The following is a 16,732-nucleotide window of genomic DNA, read 5'->3' as shown; positions in this document are numbered from 1 at the left end:
TGCAAAACAATAAAATTTAACATTTCCTCTAAAAAGAACAAAAAAAATCCGAATGCATGTGTTTTGTGGGGATACATGATATATTACAAACCTAATTTCACCAACTATTTAATTTCCCTGCTTTATTAGATGATTTAAAACATTGAAGAAGAAGCTAACTACTCATCAAAAATCAACACTATTAGAGCATGTTCATAGGTGATACTCACAAAGTATCATTAAGAGTTTTTTTAGTATTATTTATAATGTTTGTTTAATAAATCTAAATAATATTTTTTGTTTTTATCAAATGTGACCAATCAGAAGAAGCCACGTCAGATGATACTGATATCACAAATATCAGTGGGCTGATACTGATCAAGAATATTCTAATTGCTTTACTAATATAAAAATAATTTTTGGATTTGTGATACTCTAAAAATATCACCCATGTACATGGTCTTAGATGTAAGTATATTTCACATACACATTTAATTAGAAAGTGATGCAATAAAAATTTGGGTGACTTTCAAATATATTATTAATTATTTAGATAATATTCATATATTAATCTAGAGTTTATTTAGATAAGGCATTTAAGCATAAGATTATTGCAAATTTATCATTTAAATGTTTTTATTTTATTATTATATTTTTATTATTTGTTCGATTCAATGTCTTTTAATGTTAGTTTTCTGGATATTTGAACAGAAACTAGTATTGTCGACGATCCCGCTACATTAAACAGTGTGTCTTCTTTGATCATTTGAGCAGGAGACAAAAGCACCTTCATTAGAAGCTTTGCTATCAATTCACGTCCTCGTGTACTATGTAACATTATATACTTTTAATTATTAGATTAATGCAATTATAAGACTAAACAGATAATACAGAAAGAAAAAGGTCACTTCTGGATTTTAGTTACAAACACCAATACTTTATTAGATACAAATGTGGAAAAAGAGAAACAATATATAGCTAACAACCTTTTAATATAAAACATCTATAAAATACACGGTATAATTGATTATTTTGGCTGTAAATCAGCAATGAAAATAGGTACATATATATAAGCAAATAAGATTTAGTTTGTATTGAGAAGCTCCTCTATCATTTGCAAAGCAACCTTTTCTTCCTCATCCAATACTTCTTCTCTGCTGCCACCAATTTCAACTTCAGTGGTCGGAGCAAGAATAGCGTCTTGTGAAGCTTTACTAGTAGTCTCTTGGGAGGAGCTTGCGGGACCTAGCTCCACCGTCATGACCCAGCTGGAGTCAGACTTTGAACCGGCCCGTTTCTGCCAGACGCCGATATGGGAGCTGGCTGTGTCAAGACGGAGGCAGGTGAGGGATGGGGAAGGAGACTTGCAGCATTTCCTCAGTTTGGCGCTGAGGATGGAAGAGAGCGATGAAGATGATGTTGAGGATGACATTGTGGACGAAGCTGAAATATCGGTTTTGCCCTCGGAAGTTTCTCCGGTGTTGTTGTTGTTGAGGGGAAAGTTGGTTTTGGCGTTGCGGCCGCTCATTAAAACGGCGGCCTCGTCGTATGCTCTTGCTGCCTCCTCTGCGGTCTCGAACGTCCCTAGCCAAATCCTCCGTTTCCTTTTTATTTTGAAAGATCATCACGCATGTCAAAATTAATAATTAAGCATGGTGAATATATATATATATATATATATAGTAGAATTTTTAAGCAATAACTTATTGATATTTACGTATCTAGATGTTAAAATGATTTTATGTGTTAGCTAAGAAGAGGAAAACAACAAAGGAAGATAAACCAGAAATGAGTTAGCTACGATCATGTATATATATGTATGTGTGGTTGTGTACTTTAATGGATCAGAGAGAGGAAATAAATGAACAACGCAGAGAAAAAGGAAAGAAAGAAGAAAGGTACAAGAGAGGATGACGAATCTCAGCGACCCAAGAACCCCAATGGCGTTGCCTGACACCTCTGAACTTCTTCGTCTGTACCATTCTTACTTACTCTGTGATGTTTGTCAGAGAGAAAGTAGGAACTTGATGATGAGTAATATATGTAAGATGGATGTTTGGTAAATGGTAATGTTGTATATTTATATACATAGGTTAAATTTTGGTGGATGAAAAGGTGTACTTGTTCTTACTCTTATTACATTTGACGTCCTCGCTCGCTAGTTTATTATAGAGAGAGAGATAGAATTTAGTTGTAGTTGTTGGTGTAGATTGATTGCTAATGTGAAGGATGGTTATTATAAAGGTAAACAATATAAATTCCAAAGGTTGGATCGTATATATGTAGAGATGCGCAAGTGGTACAAGTATCACATGGCCGTGTATATTGTTTTTAGCATACGTACATCCTAATCAATCGTCCACATCATATAGCTACGTAAGTACTACGCCTCTCTCTCTCTGTTTAATTTGATGCTTACTTATATTTGTATACAGCTTCGTACGTACGTATAAGCAAATTTGCGTTCACCATTAACTGCAAAATTTTATATCTAAGAGTGGAGTGGTAATTAAGACCGAACATCAGTCCATATTAATGTTTCATTTTATATTATACTATCATGTTGGTTAACAACCAGCACTAACCATCGGCCAAAATCATCATTGTCAATCCAATCCCCAAGACTTAATGTAAACATTATACAATTTATAAGCTTTAGTTGGGACTTTGTTCAGTGGGAGTAAGTTTAAGTAGTGAATTTGAATAGGATTAATCAATCGTAAAATGATTTGCCGCAAAAAGAAAACACGTAATAAGCGCTGAGAAAAGTGGTTGTTCACTCGCGATCAAATATAACACATGCAATGTATAAAACAACATACATAGAGGGGAAAAGTGATTATATAATTAGACATTGACAACATGCATGTACAAGTTAAAAAGTAAAAGGACAAAAAAAATAAAAATTAAAAGGTGGTCCATGTACATGTATATTGTGTAATTAGTAGAATGTTTTGTCCACATATCTAGTTGATTGTCGTACCCATAGCCTAAGCCCTAACTGTCAGATTGGGTCCAGATTAAGGCTGTTTAGGTGTCAATCTCATATCTATTTGCTTTTAATTTTTGAGCAAACATCTTTAACCTAATGTATGCTTATATTTAATATACAATATAATATGGTTTATACATTTTTGTTTTTGAGGTGCTAATTTGGTGGTGGCTTGTTATCATAGGGTCCCCACTTCCCTGAGTCCATGACCGATATTTCATAATTATAGTCTCTTCCATTAACTCTTGTTCATACTTGTGTTTGGAACTTGCATATCACTATTCCTTTCAATTATCTAGCCTTTAAATTATTATTTTGTTTCTCTTTATTTTTGTTGTAGACTTTTGTAGCTACTTAAAGATTGAATGATTGATGATAGTACTCCTGTAATTTGGAATACATGTTTTTCTTTTCTTTTTGGTTTTATTGTATTATTTTTCGAATCCATCAGCCTAGTTAATTTCATACTGCTAAAATTTACGTATAGTGTTTATTTAAATGCCAGATATTTTAACGAAAAAAAAAATTGTTGATCTTTTCAAACACGAAAATCACGTGATTGAATGTCCGAAATAGTCGATAGAATAAGAAAATTAACTTGCAAGAGGCCAACGATGTTTCAACCAAAAGGCAAAAGTTTCCTAACCGCGAATTTAACGGGTTTATGAATCTCCTTTTCTGGTACTCTCTTACGTATGCACGTGTCCTCATGTGTGGACCAAATAGCCCGATTATTTCAAAATGGGCCTTTATTGGGCCATACTGATGTCCACAATGAATGTAAAGAAGTTAGGTTTTACAGCAACGGCGCGAAGAACAGTCAACCCCGAAATAGAAGTGATCAAATGCCAGCAAATGCCACCTTAAATTTCTCCACAAGAAACCGTTTCCTTCTTCTGTATTCAACTCTGATCAACGGCCATTCGTTCAAATTTACTAAATTCAAAGATGTTTGTTTTGTGTTCACTTTCAAAACTTCTCCATAAATTGTTTTGTTTTTCATTTTCTAGTTCCTTAAGAACCGAATGAAAATGACATGTTTCCGTCTCCAATAGGTCGAATTCACAAGACACCAAGAATTATGCAATATTGGATTCATCTTTGATTAGTCTTGTCCAAATTATCTTGGCACTGTGCTTGGATGCAAAAGAGTGGATATTGCTTGTGCTAATGGCTTCAAGGATCCAGCTTTCACCGAAGTTGTAGTATCGGTGGGACTAGAACATCATCTGTTCATGTAAGAAAAATTAATTGCTTTCATAGTTTATCAGCCATGGAATCGAATCCGTGAATCACTGCGAAATGTTTTGAAAGATTAACAACCGGAAAAGTGAACTGATAAGAGCTTTATATGTGAGTATGAGTGGTAACAGAATGATTACAAGACCTGCGAGGGAAATCTTCCTAACATCATCATCTCTGTCTTTTTCTTCAATGTCTTCCTCTGTTTCATGGGATGATGCCGTAGAGAGAAGTACAAAAGAGTCCAAAGCATCTTCTGAGGATACGAGTCAGCAGAATTGGGAACTTTCAAATGCTTCTTCTTCTAAAGGCTCTGACATATCAGGTGTGACTCATGTCAGGATGCAGCCTTCTTCTTCTTCTCAAGGCTCTGAAATATCTGGTTTGACTCATCTCAGGATGCAACCAGCTCCATCTCCGCCTTCTAGGTTACGACCAGTTCACTTGATGAATAATGGTATAGCGAATTACGATCCCGGGAGAATCCCTGCATCGGTGTTTAGTAAGAATGGGGATGTGGATTGGAGCGAAATATCAAATGAGTCTTTGTTTAGTCTGAAAATTGATGGCTATAGAAAGTCAAACGCTCAAGGGTCTCGTCACAGTAATTTAAAACCTGATGAAGTTTTGATGTCGGGTGAGTTCTTGAGATATTCCCCTTCTCTGGTAGTCAAACCTGAGGATGCAAAAGAGAAAACATCTGAAGTGGAAGAGGTAAAGAATAATGAAGAAACAAGACTTCAGAGTCACAATCATCGAGAGAAATACCCGTCATTTCCAGATGTCCCATTGAGTAGTATCCCCAACAACTTCTATTGCTTATACGCGCCGCGGACAAAACCTGTGTCTTTTTCCCTTCCTGTGGGTGAGAAAAAGAGTATGAAGAGAAAGAAGAGAAGAAAGAACAAGAAGAAGAAGAATAAAAAGGAGAAGAAGAAGAAGAAGTGTTGCACTTGCATGTGGACTTGGTTGTGCTCAGTATTTTCAAAGTGAGTGTGTGACTTGCGTTGCTCTACAAATGGAGAAAGTGTGGCTGCTGCTGCAAGCAAACAATGTTTTTGTAATCATGAGAGTTATGTATTGACATTTAAACAACTATCTTTATTTGCATCCTTAATGCTTAATGTATTCTTACGCTAATGGTTAACAGTTTTCTTCTATGCTTTGATTCCAGACTATTATTTATTTCATTATAGAAAATGATAATGTATTACGAATACAAGCTGTATGGGAAAAATATGATGAGTGGGGTTGATTATAAGACAATGGATTGGAGAGGCATGGAAGATGCACAATTATTTTGACTTTTAATAATAAGCTCATACCAAACACACTATCTATATACATTATACACATTCGTCAATTATCAAGTTGTTCGAATTATTACAAGTTCTTTGATTTGGTTGATTAAAATTACAATAATACCCTCAATGCCAAGAGATCCGTATAACGGCTGGGGGATGAATAATAACTTCTCTGGTCATCGAAACAAAGGCAAATCATTTCAAAGCGAAAGGAAAAGGAGAAACGTAAAGAGGGCAAAGCCCTTCTTCTTCTTGTTCGAGAAGGAGCTGCAGCCTCAGATAAGGATTCTTTTGATGCCCAGTTGATAAAGGAAGCGACTTTATTTTAACCAACGAGATTTTATCATCAGGTAAGCAAAGCTGTTTGATTCGTTGATTCTTTTGTATATATTGAATATGTTTTTGTTCGCTGTTGATTGGTTTCTTCTTTGGCTTTTATCTATAATAGGGTTGGTTAATTGGTTTGTTATTTGACAAGGATCATTGATCACCCTCTTGAGAACATCTCGAGCTTTCCCAGATCTATCTGAGCTCCTGGGTTTATAAATCGCTTCCTTCACATATCGATGGGGTGCGTTTCTTCTTCCGATTTCTGTTTTTGACTTTATGCAGAATGTTTTGGTATTTGATTGATTTGGATTTGAGATTCTGTTTGATGGGCTTTGTTCCTGCGTTATGTGCTGCTTGGGATTCATGTTCATGATAGATAAACCCTAATTTTATTGCTGGGGAATGGTGTTTATAAGGTTGTTTTATGCAGATGAGATAGCTATCTCTGAAAGTTTTATAGAAAAATGTTTTGCTAAGGAAATAAGGATGTTTTTTGGGCAATGATCAAAAGTTATGGTTTTGTAACAGAGCAGTGGCTGCGTGGGTTGCTACAGAGAACACAGATCAACTGCCGCCAGTCTGAAGGATCCACCTTCCAATTCCATTGCTCGACCGTGTAAGAAACCGAGTGTCTCTGAAGATTTCTGGTCAACAAGCACAGTTGATATGGACAACATCACCTTCCCTTCACAGGGGAGCTTATCATCATCCAATCAGACTTTTGATTCTCAATCTGCTGCTAGAAACTCTAATGCTCCTCCTGAATATGTAAATCAAGGTACTTTCTTTTTTGGATTTCACGGAAGGGGAGCGTTGTGGTCTAGTGTTTTGTGATGGTTATATATGAAGTGGGTTTGTGTGTTTGCAGGTCTTCTTCTTTGGAATCAGACACGGGAGCGTTGGGTGGGAAAGGATAAACCCAACAACCCGGTGGATCACAATCAAGGAGCCAAGTTAAAGTGAGTGGCTCTGTTACACACTATTGTTTGCTGAAAGCTAAGGGCTAAAGTCTGGCAATGTTACATTTTATATGTCTATCATTTGCAGTTGGAACACAGCAACGTATGATAGCTTGCTGGGGAGCAACAAGTTATTTCCCCAACCCATTCCTCTCACCGTAAGTAATCAAACTCCTCCGAGTGCAGGAAAAAAACCCAGTCAACTAACTGTGTTACTGATTGAAAACAGGAAATGGTGGATTTTCTAGTGGACATTTGGGAACAAGAAGGTCTATATGACTGAACAAGACTTGGAAGACACACACACATACTGGTTCGGGCATTTCTGATTTATTTTTTCTTTTCGGTTTTCTTTTCTTTTCTCAAAGCCCTTGTTGTTACCACTTATCATCTTCCATTTGGAGTTGATCGAGAATACTGGGAAATGTGGCTTATACGTTTTCACCGTAAATGAGAAATATCCTTTGTTTACCATCTTTCAGTCCAAAAGAATTAAGAGCAATATCTCGGTTTGACTAATCAGTATCTTAATATGGGACATGTTCTTGTGTATTTTTGTTTTGTTTTGTTAAGGACATGTTCTTGTGTCTCATGTCCCACTTGCACATTGATCCTACCTTCCAGGTGATCTGTCCAGTGTTTGATTTCCACATATATGTACATTTTATTTTAATAAAATGATTAGAGGACATTCCTTAAATTAGTGCTCTTCACTAATTATTAGGGATTAGACTTGTGCCAACAAGAGAATCTGAACCTAAAAGTATCAAAGCAAAAAAAATGTTCCGAATAGTAATTGGGCTGTTGATTTGGGCTTTTAGCATGGAGAGTAGTAGTAGGAGAGTGGGAATAAAACAGAAAAAGAATATTCGGCGTGAAAACAGCAGCGGTCACGTACCGGACCTCAACACCACTCTCCATTCTACTTTATTAAGCGGGAAACAGATACTTCCTTATCCATCGATGAAACGTCGACCACACTGGATACGTGTCGTTCTCAAAGAGGTCTGTCACTAAACTATCACGTCGACCCAGTGTAAATTTATCATCCACGCTCTCGTGGATTACGTGGAGGAAGAAATATCATTTCTTGTTTGAAATAAAAAAAGAATAAAAAAAATTAGGACAGAACAGAAGAGACACGCAAACATATCCATTAGGGTCACAACGGTTCTTACAGCTTCTATTACCAGAAAGGAAAGAAAGCCGAAATTTGTTTCAAGATAAAGTAATTTAAGTTGGAGCTTGTTTCTTGGTCGTACAGTGTCAGGTGAATAGAGAAGAAGAAGATGGAAAACACAGACGAGCTTGTCTCCATTGAGCTACCAGCTCCAGCTTCATGGAAGAAACTGGTATTTCTTCCTTCTTTGTCCCTTCTACTGTTTCTTGAAATTTCTGCTGTAATTATTATTCCTTTTTTCCTTTAATTGATGTTGTCTGTGTAAGAGATTGTTTGTCTGTTCTGCTTTATCTTGAAGTTAGTTTCTTTTGTTTCTCATGGTTTAGGGTTTATGTTCAATTTGGGGGATTTCAAGAAATGTTCGTTTCTAGTCGAATTTGGGGCTCTTTGTGTTCAATTCATTTTGAATTATCCAATTAGATGGGAATTTAACGGTTAGGGCTTTCTTGGAGGTCAAATTAGGGTTTTGGATTAAATACTCTTGAAACCCTAGATTTGGTTGATTAAATTTGGGGGTTTCTCTTAGATTGTGCCTTGTGTTGCTGCTAGTTCATGTATCTTTGGTGTTTGATTAGTAGAAGCTTGTTTTGGTTTCAGTTTTATCCGAAAAGAGCCGGTACTCCGAGAAAGACGGAGATTGTGTTTGTGGCTCCAACGGGTGAAGAGATTAGCTCGCGGAAGCAGTTGGAGCAGTACCTGAAGGCCCATCCTGGCAATCCTGTCATCTCTGAGTTTGAGTGGACAACTGGGGAAACTCCAAGGAGGTCTTCAAGGATCAGCCAAAAGGTTAAGGCTACAACGCCTACTCCTGACAAAGAGCCCCTCCTGAAGAAGAGACGATCTTCTCTCACGAAGAAGGACAATAAGGAGGCTGCTGAGAAAAATGAAGAGGCTGCTGTGAAGGAGAACATGGATGTTGATAAGGATGGGAAGACGGAAAACGCAGAGGCTGAGAAGGAGAAAGAGAAGGAGGGAGTGACAGAAATTGCAGAGGCGGAGAAGGAGAACAACGAGGGTGAGAAGACTGAGGCTGAGAAGGTGAACAAAGAGGGTGAGAAAACTGAGGCTGGGAAGGAGGGTCAAACGGAAATTGCAGAGGCTGAGAAGGAGAAGGAGGGTGAAAAGGCTGAGGCTGAGAACAAAGAGGCAGAAGTTGTGAGAGACAAGAAAGAGTCCATGGAAGTGGATACCTCTGAGTTGGAGAAGAAGGCTGGGAGTGGAGAAGGAGCTGAAGAACCTTCCAAAGTTGAAGGCCTCAAGGACACTGAAATGAAAGAGGCGCAGGAAGTTGTTACTGAGGCTGATGTAGAGAAGAAGCCTGCAGAGGAAAAGACTGAGAACAAGGGCAGCGTGACAACCGAAGCTAACGGAGAACAGAATGTAACCCTGGGTGAGCCTAACCTTGATGCAGATGCTGAAGCAGATAAGGGAAAAGAATCCAAAGAATATGATGAGAAGACGACAGAAGCTGAGGCGAATAAGGAAAATGACACTCAAGAATCTGATGAGAAGAAGACAGAAGCTGCAGCAAATAAGGAGAACGAAACCCAAGAGTCTGATGTCAAGAAGACCGAAGCTGCAGTAGCAGAGGAGAAGAGTAACGACATGAAGGCAGAAGACACAAACAGAAGCTTGGAGGCGAATCAAGTTCAACAGCAGCAGGGAGCTGCAGCTTCCGTGAGCTGTTAAAACCTATATCGTTCTGTACAGAGCACAGAGCGTGAAGAGTTTGTTGTGATTTCAGGTGTAGCATTAACATTATGAGTGGTTGTTGTATGTGTTGGTAGAACTAATGTCTCTCTATGTTGTAGTTCAGTCCATTATCATTTGACGTTTGTATCTTTGTACCTTTGTACTTTGTTGTATTATTAATATTAGGCATTTAGACTGTCCTTTGTCTCATACTTAGACGAGTGATGCAAAGTGAATGAATCCTAACACCCAAGTCCCAAAGCAGAAGATTGCATGGTAAAGATTAAAAAGTTAAAAACAAAGTGAGCTTTTTGATTACAAAAGAGTAGATCTTACAAAGTAGAACATTACATAATAAGATAAAAGAGGTAAAAACACAGAGAGCTCGTTGATTACGAAAGAGTAGATCTTAGGGAGCGTATGATATCAGTGAGGGAGACGACTCCTTGAAGCAGACCCTGTTGATCCATCACCCATACTCTGTGCACTCCTCTGGTCACCACTTTCTCTATAGCTTCCTCCATAGTCGACTCCACACCGCAACTCACCACCTCCCTCTCCTTCCCCGAAGTTTTCTCGGTGAACTCCAGAGCTGTGAGTGGCAGCCACGTTTGCAACTCCGGTAGGCGACATCCTTTCAAATCAGTTGCTGAAAACGTACCTATCACTTTTCTATGTCTCCCCTGCAATCTCAAAAAACACAAAATGAGTAAACATTATATATTAACCAAAGTATATATGTAAAATGAAGCCTACATTGACTAGCTGCAGATGATCCTCTTGTGCTATATCAGGTGCATGAACGATGGGGACAGCGTTGAGCAGAGCACCCTTCATAACGTTGATGGCATTGGAAACAGTGGTTCTCTCTGTGATGGCGTAAACGGAATCATTAACAGCTCCGAGATCAGAGATGGAGCGTGAGAGAACAGTTTTGAGGTCATCAAAGTGATGGTCTTTAAGGAAACGCAAGAGATCCATCTGAGTAAGCATCTTGTAAGCAGAGGCAGACTCAATCAACTCAACTCCTGCAATAGTGTTATTGCTCTCTATGCTGCTCTCCACTGGCACTAAAGCTCGATGGATCCCTTTGCTAAACACTTCCATGCACTCTAACACGCTGGTATTAGGATTCAGTGTCCAGAGACTGAGTCCTTCGAGGCAATGACCGATGATGGATGACACCTGTGAACTCATCTTGCGATCAAGATCAGAGAGATTGGAATCTTCACCGGCGATATGAGCAAGTATGTCAAGCATCGTGAGAATCCCGATATAGTGTTTTCTTACAACTCCAGTTTGTTTGTCTGATTCCATGATCATGGAACCACCGGCTCCGATCCAGTGGCCTGGAGGTGCAGCCACTGGGAGGGCTGAGATGGAGTTAGCCACCAATGTGTTCATTGCGTGGGAAAGTGTAGCCGTGTATGGTACCTCGACGAGCCGTCGGTTTCTGACCGTTAGATCTTTGGCCGTGACATTGATCAGACGGCTGTGATCTTCTTTGCTCTTCTCTTCTTGCATAGTGTTCTACTACTGTTGTCGTAGCTTGAACTTGTTGCTTTGAGAACCTTTTTAAGTGTCGATCTTGGCTCGAAATTTGATGTGAATGGATCAGGACGCCGTGTGATGATGATCTAGAAGCACGTGGCAATCGATACTTGCTAATGACATGCAACACGTGGCATTTTTCATTGGGCCTTAGCTAACGGCCCAGTAGTATGTTTAATGACCCAAATAACCCTTCGTCTCTGCTTTGTTTTTATTTCTTAAAATCAGTATCTCCCTCGCGTCCGCAAATGAAACGACCTGAGAATCCAAGAACGTAGGAAAGAAATCAGTGCTGAAGAAGAAACACGAAGATGACGAGAATGGAAGTTGCGCGACTGTGAGTATCTTTCTTTCGTCTTTCATTTTCTTCGCTGCATTACTCTGCCTCAATGAGCTTGATCGTTCGAGATTTGGTCGACTTCTGTTTGGAGATTCTGTGTGTTCTATGATTCGATATCTTGGATTTAGAGTTTTCTTTTCCATTTATTATAAGGAGAACTTCGGATTAATCCTTCCTCAGTTACGCTTGATTAGTAGTTCGGTTTCTTTCTGAGATTGCGGATGTGAATTGATGCAAAACATTACCTCTTTTTGATGATTTTCATAATGGATAGGGATGCATTTTAGGATTTGAGTGTGCAATGAGATTACAAGAGTTGGTTCTTGTGAAAATCAGCTTAGTTTTCTTATGGTTAATTGGGTTTGTCTTCCTGCAACGTAGTGAAGAGAATGGATTTGAAGAACCAAACAATGGGGAAGAACTTTCCTGGGATGATCTGGAGAGAGAAGCTGCTAGTAATATATCATCTAAAAGATCTCATGCTGAGAGATCTCACCAACACGAATCTTTTACAAAAGGTATCTGCAAAAAGATTATTTCTTAAAGTAATGTTTTCGAGTTATTGTAGATGGTGAAACTTTTGCTTAATCTATGGCAATGTTATCTGTTTTGTCATCTTGATGATGTGAGTGATGTTACAAAGCATAATATCTGTGATTGATCAGGTGACGAACTTTCTGGAGACTTGTACGAACTGTGGAGGCAAGAACAGAACAGCATTGCGGCAAGGCTAGACAAAGAGCTAAAATCCAGGTGGGAACTCGATGAACTGATTGAAGAACAGCTGAGCAGATACCAGTCCCATTACGACAATTCCATGGTTTCAACTTTCTTAAAGGATGTCTCTAACCTCGTCTTACCCACGTGGATACCACCTCATGAGCTAGCTGCTGTGGCCTGGCTTGGAGACTGGCGTCCCACCTCCATTCTTGACCTTGTCCGCATTCTGGCAGCTCAAAACCCCTCCTTCTCTCTGTCTGAGTCGAGTTTACGCGTGCTCTCTCAGCTTTTACGTGAGATACGCATCGAAGAGGCCGTTATTGATGAGGAATATGCAGAAATTCAGGCCACCGGTGTCTTGTACCTCCCTTTTTCCCCGCTCTGCAATACTCGGTTGCATGAAGAAGCTCTGCGTTCTGTGCAGGAGCTGTTTGGGAACATACATAAAGTCATCTCAAAGGCACAACGACTCAGGTTTGCTTTCCTCCCCATCATAAATAAAAGAGAATTGTTGAGAATGAACAGAAACAAATAGCTGACACCAGATAGTGTGTGTGGTTAATGATGTCTTAGTTTTGTTGAGTGAAGTGAAAGCTTTGATCAGCATTATGAGAGAAAGTTGTTATGATTGGCAGGTATAAAGTGTTGGAGCTGGTGATGAAGAAGCTGCTGAATCAAACGGATACAGCCGAGTTTGTGGTCGCATTTGCAGGGATTCAAGACGCCATACACCAGTTTGGAGAGCAGAAGAAGCTAAGAAAGATTTACCCAGCAGTTCCTTCACCTCTGAAGGGATCAGGATCATCTAGTTGAGAGCTTTGTAGAAGCAAAGCAAGTCCCAGTTTCATAGTAAAACTAAATGCTGTGATGTGGGATCTGCCTGCTTGGAACTAATGCCTCTTCATCAACCCATACATGTTTAGGATGTACATGTTTAGCTATCACCGTCCTCTGGATTCATTGCTATTGTACGTACGTTGTAAGTCATAACAAAGATATTGACAATGATAAAACCAATTCTTGTATACAAGTTTTTCAGGCTCTTCTTAACACTTAACATGCAAATTTGGGTCATCATCAGTTGTATATGAAAGAATATGTAGAGTTTCATATATTTCCAAAAACGTTAGAGAACTATTAACATGTGACCCATTGGGCCTGTTTTACACCTTTAGGTCCATTTAAGTTGACGTGCTCCAACTCGTAACCTCCGATTAATGCCACATGTTCTCTCCCGCCTGAATCATGTCAATCTCCCACAAAAGATCTTTGATAAAAAGAATTGAGCCCTAATTCCTTGATGTTTGTTGAATCGCACAGCAGATAAAAAAAAATGGTGTTGGCGGAGCTCGGCGGCCGGATAACCCGCGCCATACAGCAGATGAACAATGTGACAATAATCGATGAAAAGGTTTTGAATGATTTCTTAAACGAGATTACTCGCGCTTTGCTCCAGTCCGATGTTTCTTTTGGCCTTGTGGAAAAGATGCAGACCAATATTAAGAAGATCGTTAACCTCGACGATCTAGCAGCTGGCCACAACAAACGCCTGATCATCGAGCAGGTTTAGTTTTACCGCAGATTCATTCCTAATCAATTTCCAAAACAGAGGGGTTAATTCTGTATAATTGATCATGATTCTCTTTCAGGCTATCTTCAAGGAACTCTGTAGGATGCTGGATCCAGGAAAGCCTGCCTTTGCCCCCAAAAAGGCCAAACCTAGTGTAGTGATGTTCGTCGGTTTACAAGGTCAGGTTTCTGTAAGATGCTATACTGTTTTTTGCACAGTGTTTGATTGAGTTTGGTGAGTAGATAGATCACATTTGAGTTTTTGACTATGTTTAGGTGCTGGAAAAACCACAACATGTACCAAGTATGCTTACTATCATCAGAAGAAAGGGTACAAAGCAGCTCTAGTGTGTGCGGATACTTTCAGGGCCGGTGCTTTTGATCAGCTGAAACAGAATGCCACCAAGGCTAAGATCCCCTTTTATGGAAGGTACTCAAATCAACCCCTTTGCATGCTGTGAGATCTTATTCTTGTCTATCCACTTTGTATGAGGATTTATATCTTAGTATTCATCTTTCTTCTTGCTTTCTCGTAAGACCTTTGGTGTTTTTCATTTCCAATGGATATTAGCTTACATACAGCAGTATCTGTGTAAAAACTATGGTATTTTGTGGTTGGTAGAGGTCAATGTACAAAGTTTATGAAATTGTTTGGTTTAGACTCGACGTTTATTTTAGGTCAGTAGCCTGCAAAAATCTGCAATGAAAAGGAATATGGTTACCTACTATGTTTCTTTATCGATCATCCAGTAGGTTTCATCATACTTATCCAGTTCTCTGTGTGCCACTTACCCTTTAGAGTTTCTTTAAGCCCTTTTGCCTGTTTTTTTCTTGCGTTTTTTGTTTTGGACCTTGGAAAACTCTATCAAAGGGTCTCACTTGTTCGTCAAAGATCTCAACAGTTTGCATATATCGATTTTTTGAGGTCTTGTGTTATCTTCTGTTTCTATTTGCAATTACTGCGACTACGCTATTTGTAGTTTTGGATTTACTTCAATGACAGTAACAGAGGGAAATGAAAAAAAAAAGAAGATATACTGGATTAGAACTATCCTCTCGAGCGTAGTGTGATAGCATAATGTGCTAATGCTGACAGGAAAAATGCTAATTTGTGATTCGTTGCAGCTACACAGAATCCGATCCTGTGAAAATTGCTGTTGAGGGAGTTGATAGGTTCAAGAAAGAAAAGTGTGATCTTATTATTGTTGACACCAGTGGTCGCCATAAACAAGCAGCTTCTCTCTTTGAAGAAATGCGTCAAGTTGCTGAAGCAACGGTATGCTCTGTTGTCTTGAAGTCTGTTTTTTGTTCATGGTTGATGTTGCAGGCTCTGATCATGGTAATTTTCACTGTTCAGGAACCAGATCTTGTTATATTTGTTATGGATAGCAGTATTGGTCAAGCTGCATTTGAACAAGCTGAAGCTTTTAAGGAAACTGTATCTGTTGGAGCTGTAATTATTACTAAGATGGACGGCCATGCCAAGGGAGGTGGTGCTCTTAGCGCGTAAGTATCTTGTAGCTACTGAGTCTTCATGTGTACTCGAAATGGTTAATATGAAAATATTGCAGGCTTTGGTAGTTGAACAAGTGAACCTGAACCATTTTCATGTTGTTAGTGTTGCAGCTACAAAAAGTCCTGTGATATTCATTGGAACAGGAGAGCATATGGATGAGTTTGAAGTGTTTGACGTTAAACCATTTGTCAGCCGTCTCTTAGGTAACTTTTATGGAGTTTATTGAAGATTAGCAGCATTGTTAGGAGTAATCAGAGGCTACCCAATGGGCCGGGTTATTCACTCATAATCTTGATAATTAATGTCTATGTACATCAGGAAAGGGTGATTGGTCTGGACTCGTGGATAAACTACAAGAGGTGGTACCTAAAGATCTACAGAATGAACTTGTAGAAAATCTCTCTCAGGGTAACTTTACGTTGAGAAGTATGTACGACCAGTTCCAGTGCTCTCTGCGGATTCCACTTAATCAGGTCAGAATCTCTAGTTCAATAGTAGTCTGTACCATGTGGTGATGATTAAACAAAATAATGTGTTGGTTGTGTAGCTTTTCTCGATGCTGCCTGGAATTAGTGCTGAAATGATGCCGAAAGGACATGGTGAAGAAAGCCGAGTGAAGATGAAGCGATACATGACAATGATGGATTCTATGACAAATAAAGGTGAGAACAATTTGTTATTTGGAGAAAAGTTTTCGCAGTAGAATTAATTGAGCAAAATGTGATGGGTGTTTGTGCAGAACTTGACAGCCCAAACCCAAAGATTTTTAACGAGTCAAGGATAATGAGGATAGCGAGAGGGTCAGGGAGGTTAGTAAGAGAAGTGATGGAGATGTTGGAAGAGTACAAGAGGATAGCAAAGACAATGAAAGGGATCAAGATCCCAAAGAACGGAGACATGAGCAAGGTCATACCGCCTCAGATGCTAAAACAGATGGGCGGCATGAGCGGTCTGCAGAGTCTCATGAAGCAGATGGGTTCGGCTAAGGACATGATGGGAATGTTTGGTGGCGGAGGCAAGTAGTTTCTATCTTTCTTGCACACAGTGCACGGAGGGCAGTGGTAAAACTTTTGTTACATACTGTATTAGTACCTTATAATTTTAACACATCCTAACGACTAAAATGCTTAATTACTATCAGATTTTAAAATTGTTTTAAAAAATAATTTTAATTTTTAGTTATTTTTGATTCAAAAAACATATAATCAATTAATTATTTTGTCAATAAAATCACGAAACCCAATTATAATGGTCCAAAATTTTCAAAATTCGATAGAGTAGAGTATTGAAACAAATTAAAAAAAAAAATGAATTATGGAATCAATGTTCGTATTTAGAATAATAAACATAAATAATAA

The 16,732-nt window shown here is 38.8% G+C and overlaps 6 protein-coding genes and 1 non-coding gene across 15 annotated transcripts; 4 read left to right on the top strand and 3 right to left on the bottom strand.

Annotated features, from left to right (window-relative positions):
* Positions 1 to 833: 833 nt before the first annotated feature.
* SHN1 (Integrase-type DNA-binding superfamily protein) lies at positions 834 to 2,302 on the bottom strand. Of its 2 annotated transcripts, NM_001332163.1 has the most exons (3): positions 2,111 to 2,302; positions 1,882 to 1,972; positions 834 to 1,583 (listed from the first exon to the last, which is right to left on the bottom strand). In NM_001332163.1, exons 2-3 carry the CDS (start codon positions 1,959 to 1,961, stop codon positions 1,064 to 1,066), a joined length of 600 nt encoding a protein of 199 aa, NP_001322723.1. In that variant the 5' UTR covers positions 1,962 to 1,972; positions 2,111 to 2,302; the 3' UTR covers positions 834 to 1,063. The 2 variants fall into 2 exon arrangements, with proteins under 2 accessions (NP_001322723.1, NP_172988.1); NM_101405.4 differs by having other exon boundaries at positions 1,882 to 2,302.
* Positions 2,303 to 4,295: 1,993 nt separating this feature from the next.
* On the bottom strand, positions 4,296 to 5,306 carry AT1G05157. The gene is made up of 3 exons (NR_143392.1): positions 5,171 to 5,306; positions 4,982 to 5,072; positions 4,296 to 4,889 (listed from the first exon to the last, which is right to left on the bottom strand). It is a non-coding gene; the product is annotated as an uncharacterized misc_RNA (transcript).
* Positions 5,307 to 5,581: 275 nt separating this feature from the next.
* On the top strand, positions 5,582 to 7,543 carry AT1G15350 (DUF4050 family protein). Of its 6 annotated transcripts, none has more exons than NM_001332162.1 (6): positions 5,582 to 5,867; positions 5,966 to 6,263; positions 6,376 to 6,625; positions 6,716 to 6,806; positions 6,895 to 6,964; positions 7,036 to 7,497. In NM_001332162.1, the coding sequence occupies exons 3-6, from the start codon at positions 6,514 to 6,516 to the stop codon at positions 7,087 to 7,089; spliced, it is 327 nt and encodes a 108-aa protein (NP_001321000.1). In that variant the 5' UTR covers positions 5,582 to 5,867; positions 5,966 to 6,263; positions 6,376 to 6,513; the 3' UTR covers positions 7,090 to 7,497. The 6 variants fall into 6 exon arrangements, with proteins under 6 accessions (NP_001321000.1, NP_001320998.1, NP_849667.1 ...); NM_001332160.1 differs by having other exon boundaries at positions 5,592 to 5,867; positions 5,966 to 6,088; positions 7,036 to 7,542; NM_179336.4 differs by having other exon boundaries at positions 5,620 to 5,867; positions 5,996 to 6,088; positions 6,381 to 6,625; positions 7,036 to 7,457.
* A 157-nt stretch (positions 7,544 to 7,700) lies between these two features.
* MBD10 (methyl-CPG-binding domain 10) lies at positions 7,701 to 9,954 on the top strand. Of its 2 annotated transcripts, NM_001198074.1 has the most exons (3): positions 7,881 to 8,158; positions 8,584 to 8,688; positions 8,845 to 9,893. In NM_001198074.1, the coding sequence occupies exons 1-3, from the start codon at positions 8,096 to 8,098 to the stop codon at positions 9,673 to 9,675; spliced, it is 999 nt and encodes a 332-aa protein (NP_001185003.1). In that variant the 5' UTR covers positions 7,881 to 8,095; the 3' UTR covers positions 9,676 to 9,893. The 2 variants fall into 2 exon arrangements, with proteins under 2 accessions (NP_563971.1, NP_001185003.1); NM_101403.4 differs by having other exon boundaries at positions 7,701 to 8,158; positions 8,584 to 9,954.
* Positions 9,955 to 9,967: 13 nt separating this feature from the next.
* Positions 9,968 to 11,299, bottom strand: AT1G15330 (Cystathionine beta-synthase (CBS) protein). The gene is made up of 2 exons (NM_101402.3): positions 10,435 to 11,299; positions 9,968 to 10,361 (listed from the first exon to the last, which is right to left on the bottom strand). Exons 1-2 carry the CDS (start codon positions 11,200 to 11,202, stop codon positions 10,071 to 10,073), a joined length of 1,059 nt encoding a protein of 352 aa, NP_172985.1. The 5' UTR covers positions 11,203 to 11,299; the 3' UTR covers positions 9,968 to 10,070.
* Positions 11,300 to 11,495: 196 nt separating this feature from the next.
* Positions 11,496 to 13,314, top strand: AT1G15320 (seed dormancy control protein). 2 transcript variants are annotated; one of them, NM_001123822.1, is made up of 4 exons: positions 11,496 to 11,566; positions 11,951 to 12,087; positions 12,235 to 12,763; positions 12,925 to 13,314. In NM_001123822.1, exons 1-4 carry the CDS (start codon positions 11,541 to 11,543, stop codon positions 13,100 to 13,102), a joined length of 870 nt encoding a protein of 289 aa, NP_001117294.1. In that variant the 5' UTR covers positions 11,496 to 11,540; the 3' UTR covers positions 13,103 to 13,314. The 2 variants fall into 2 exon arrangements, with proteins under 2 accessions (NP_001117294.1, NP_172984.1); NM_101401.3 differs by having other exon boundaries at positions 11,557 to 12,087.
* Positions 13,315 to 13,511: 197 nt separating this feature from the next.
* Positions 13,512 to 16,679, top strand: ATHSRP54A (signal recognition particle 54 kDa subunit). Its single transcript, NM_101400.4, has 9 exons — positions 13,512 to 13,853; positions 13,939 to 14,038; positions 14,135 to 14,288; positions 14,984 to 15,134; positions 15,216 to 15,364; positions 15,477 to 15,577; positions 15,693 to 15,847; positions 15,922 to 16,036; positions 16,114 to 16,679. The coding sequence occupies exons 1-9, from the start codon at positions 13,623 to 13,625 to the stop codon at positions 16,395 to 16,397; spliced, it is 1,440 nt and encodes a 479-aa protein (NP_563970.1). The 5' UTR covers positions 13,512 to 13,622; the 3' UTR covers positions 16,398 to 16,679.
* Positions 16,680 to 16,732: the final 53 nt, after the last annotated feature.

This window comes from Arabidopsis thaliana (assembly GCF_000001735.4).
Source record: "Arabidopsis thaliana chromosome 1 sequence".
NCBI classification, from domain to species: Eukaryota; Viridiplantae; Streptophyta; class Magnoliopsida; order Brassicales; family Brassicaceae; genus Arabidopsis; species Arabidopsis thaliana.
The sequence above is the reverse complement of the archived record's forward strand: the minus strand, read 5'-3'. Positions and strand labels throughout refer to the sequence as shown.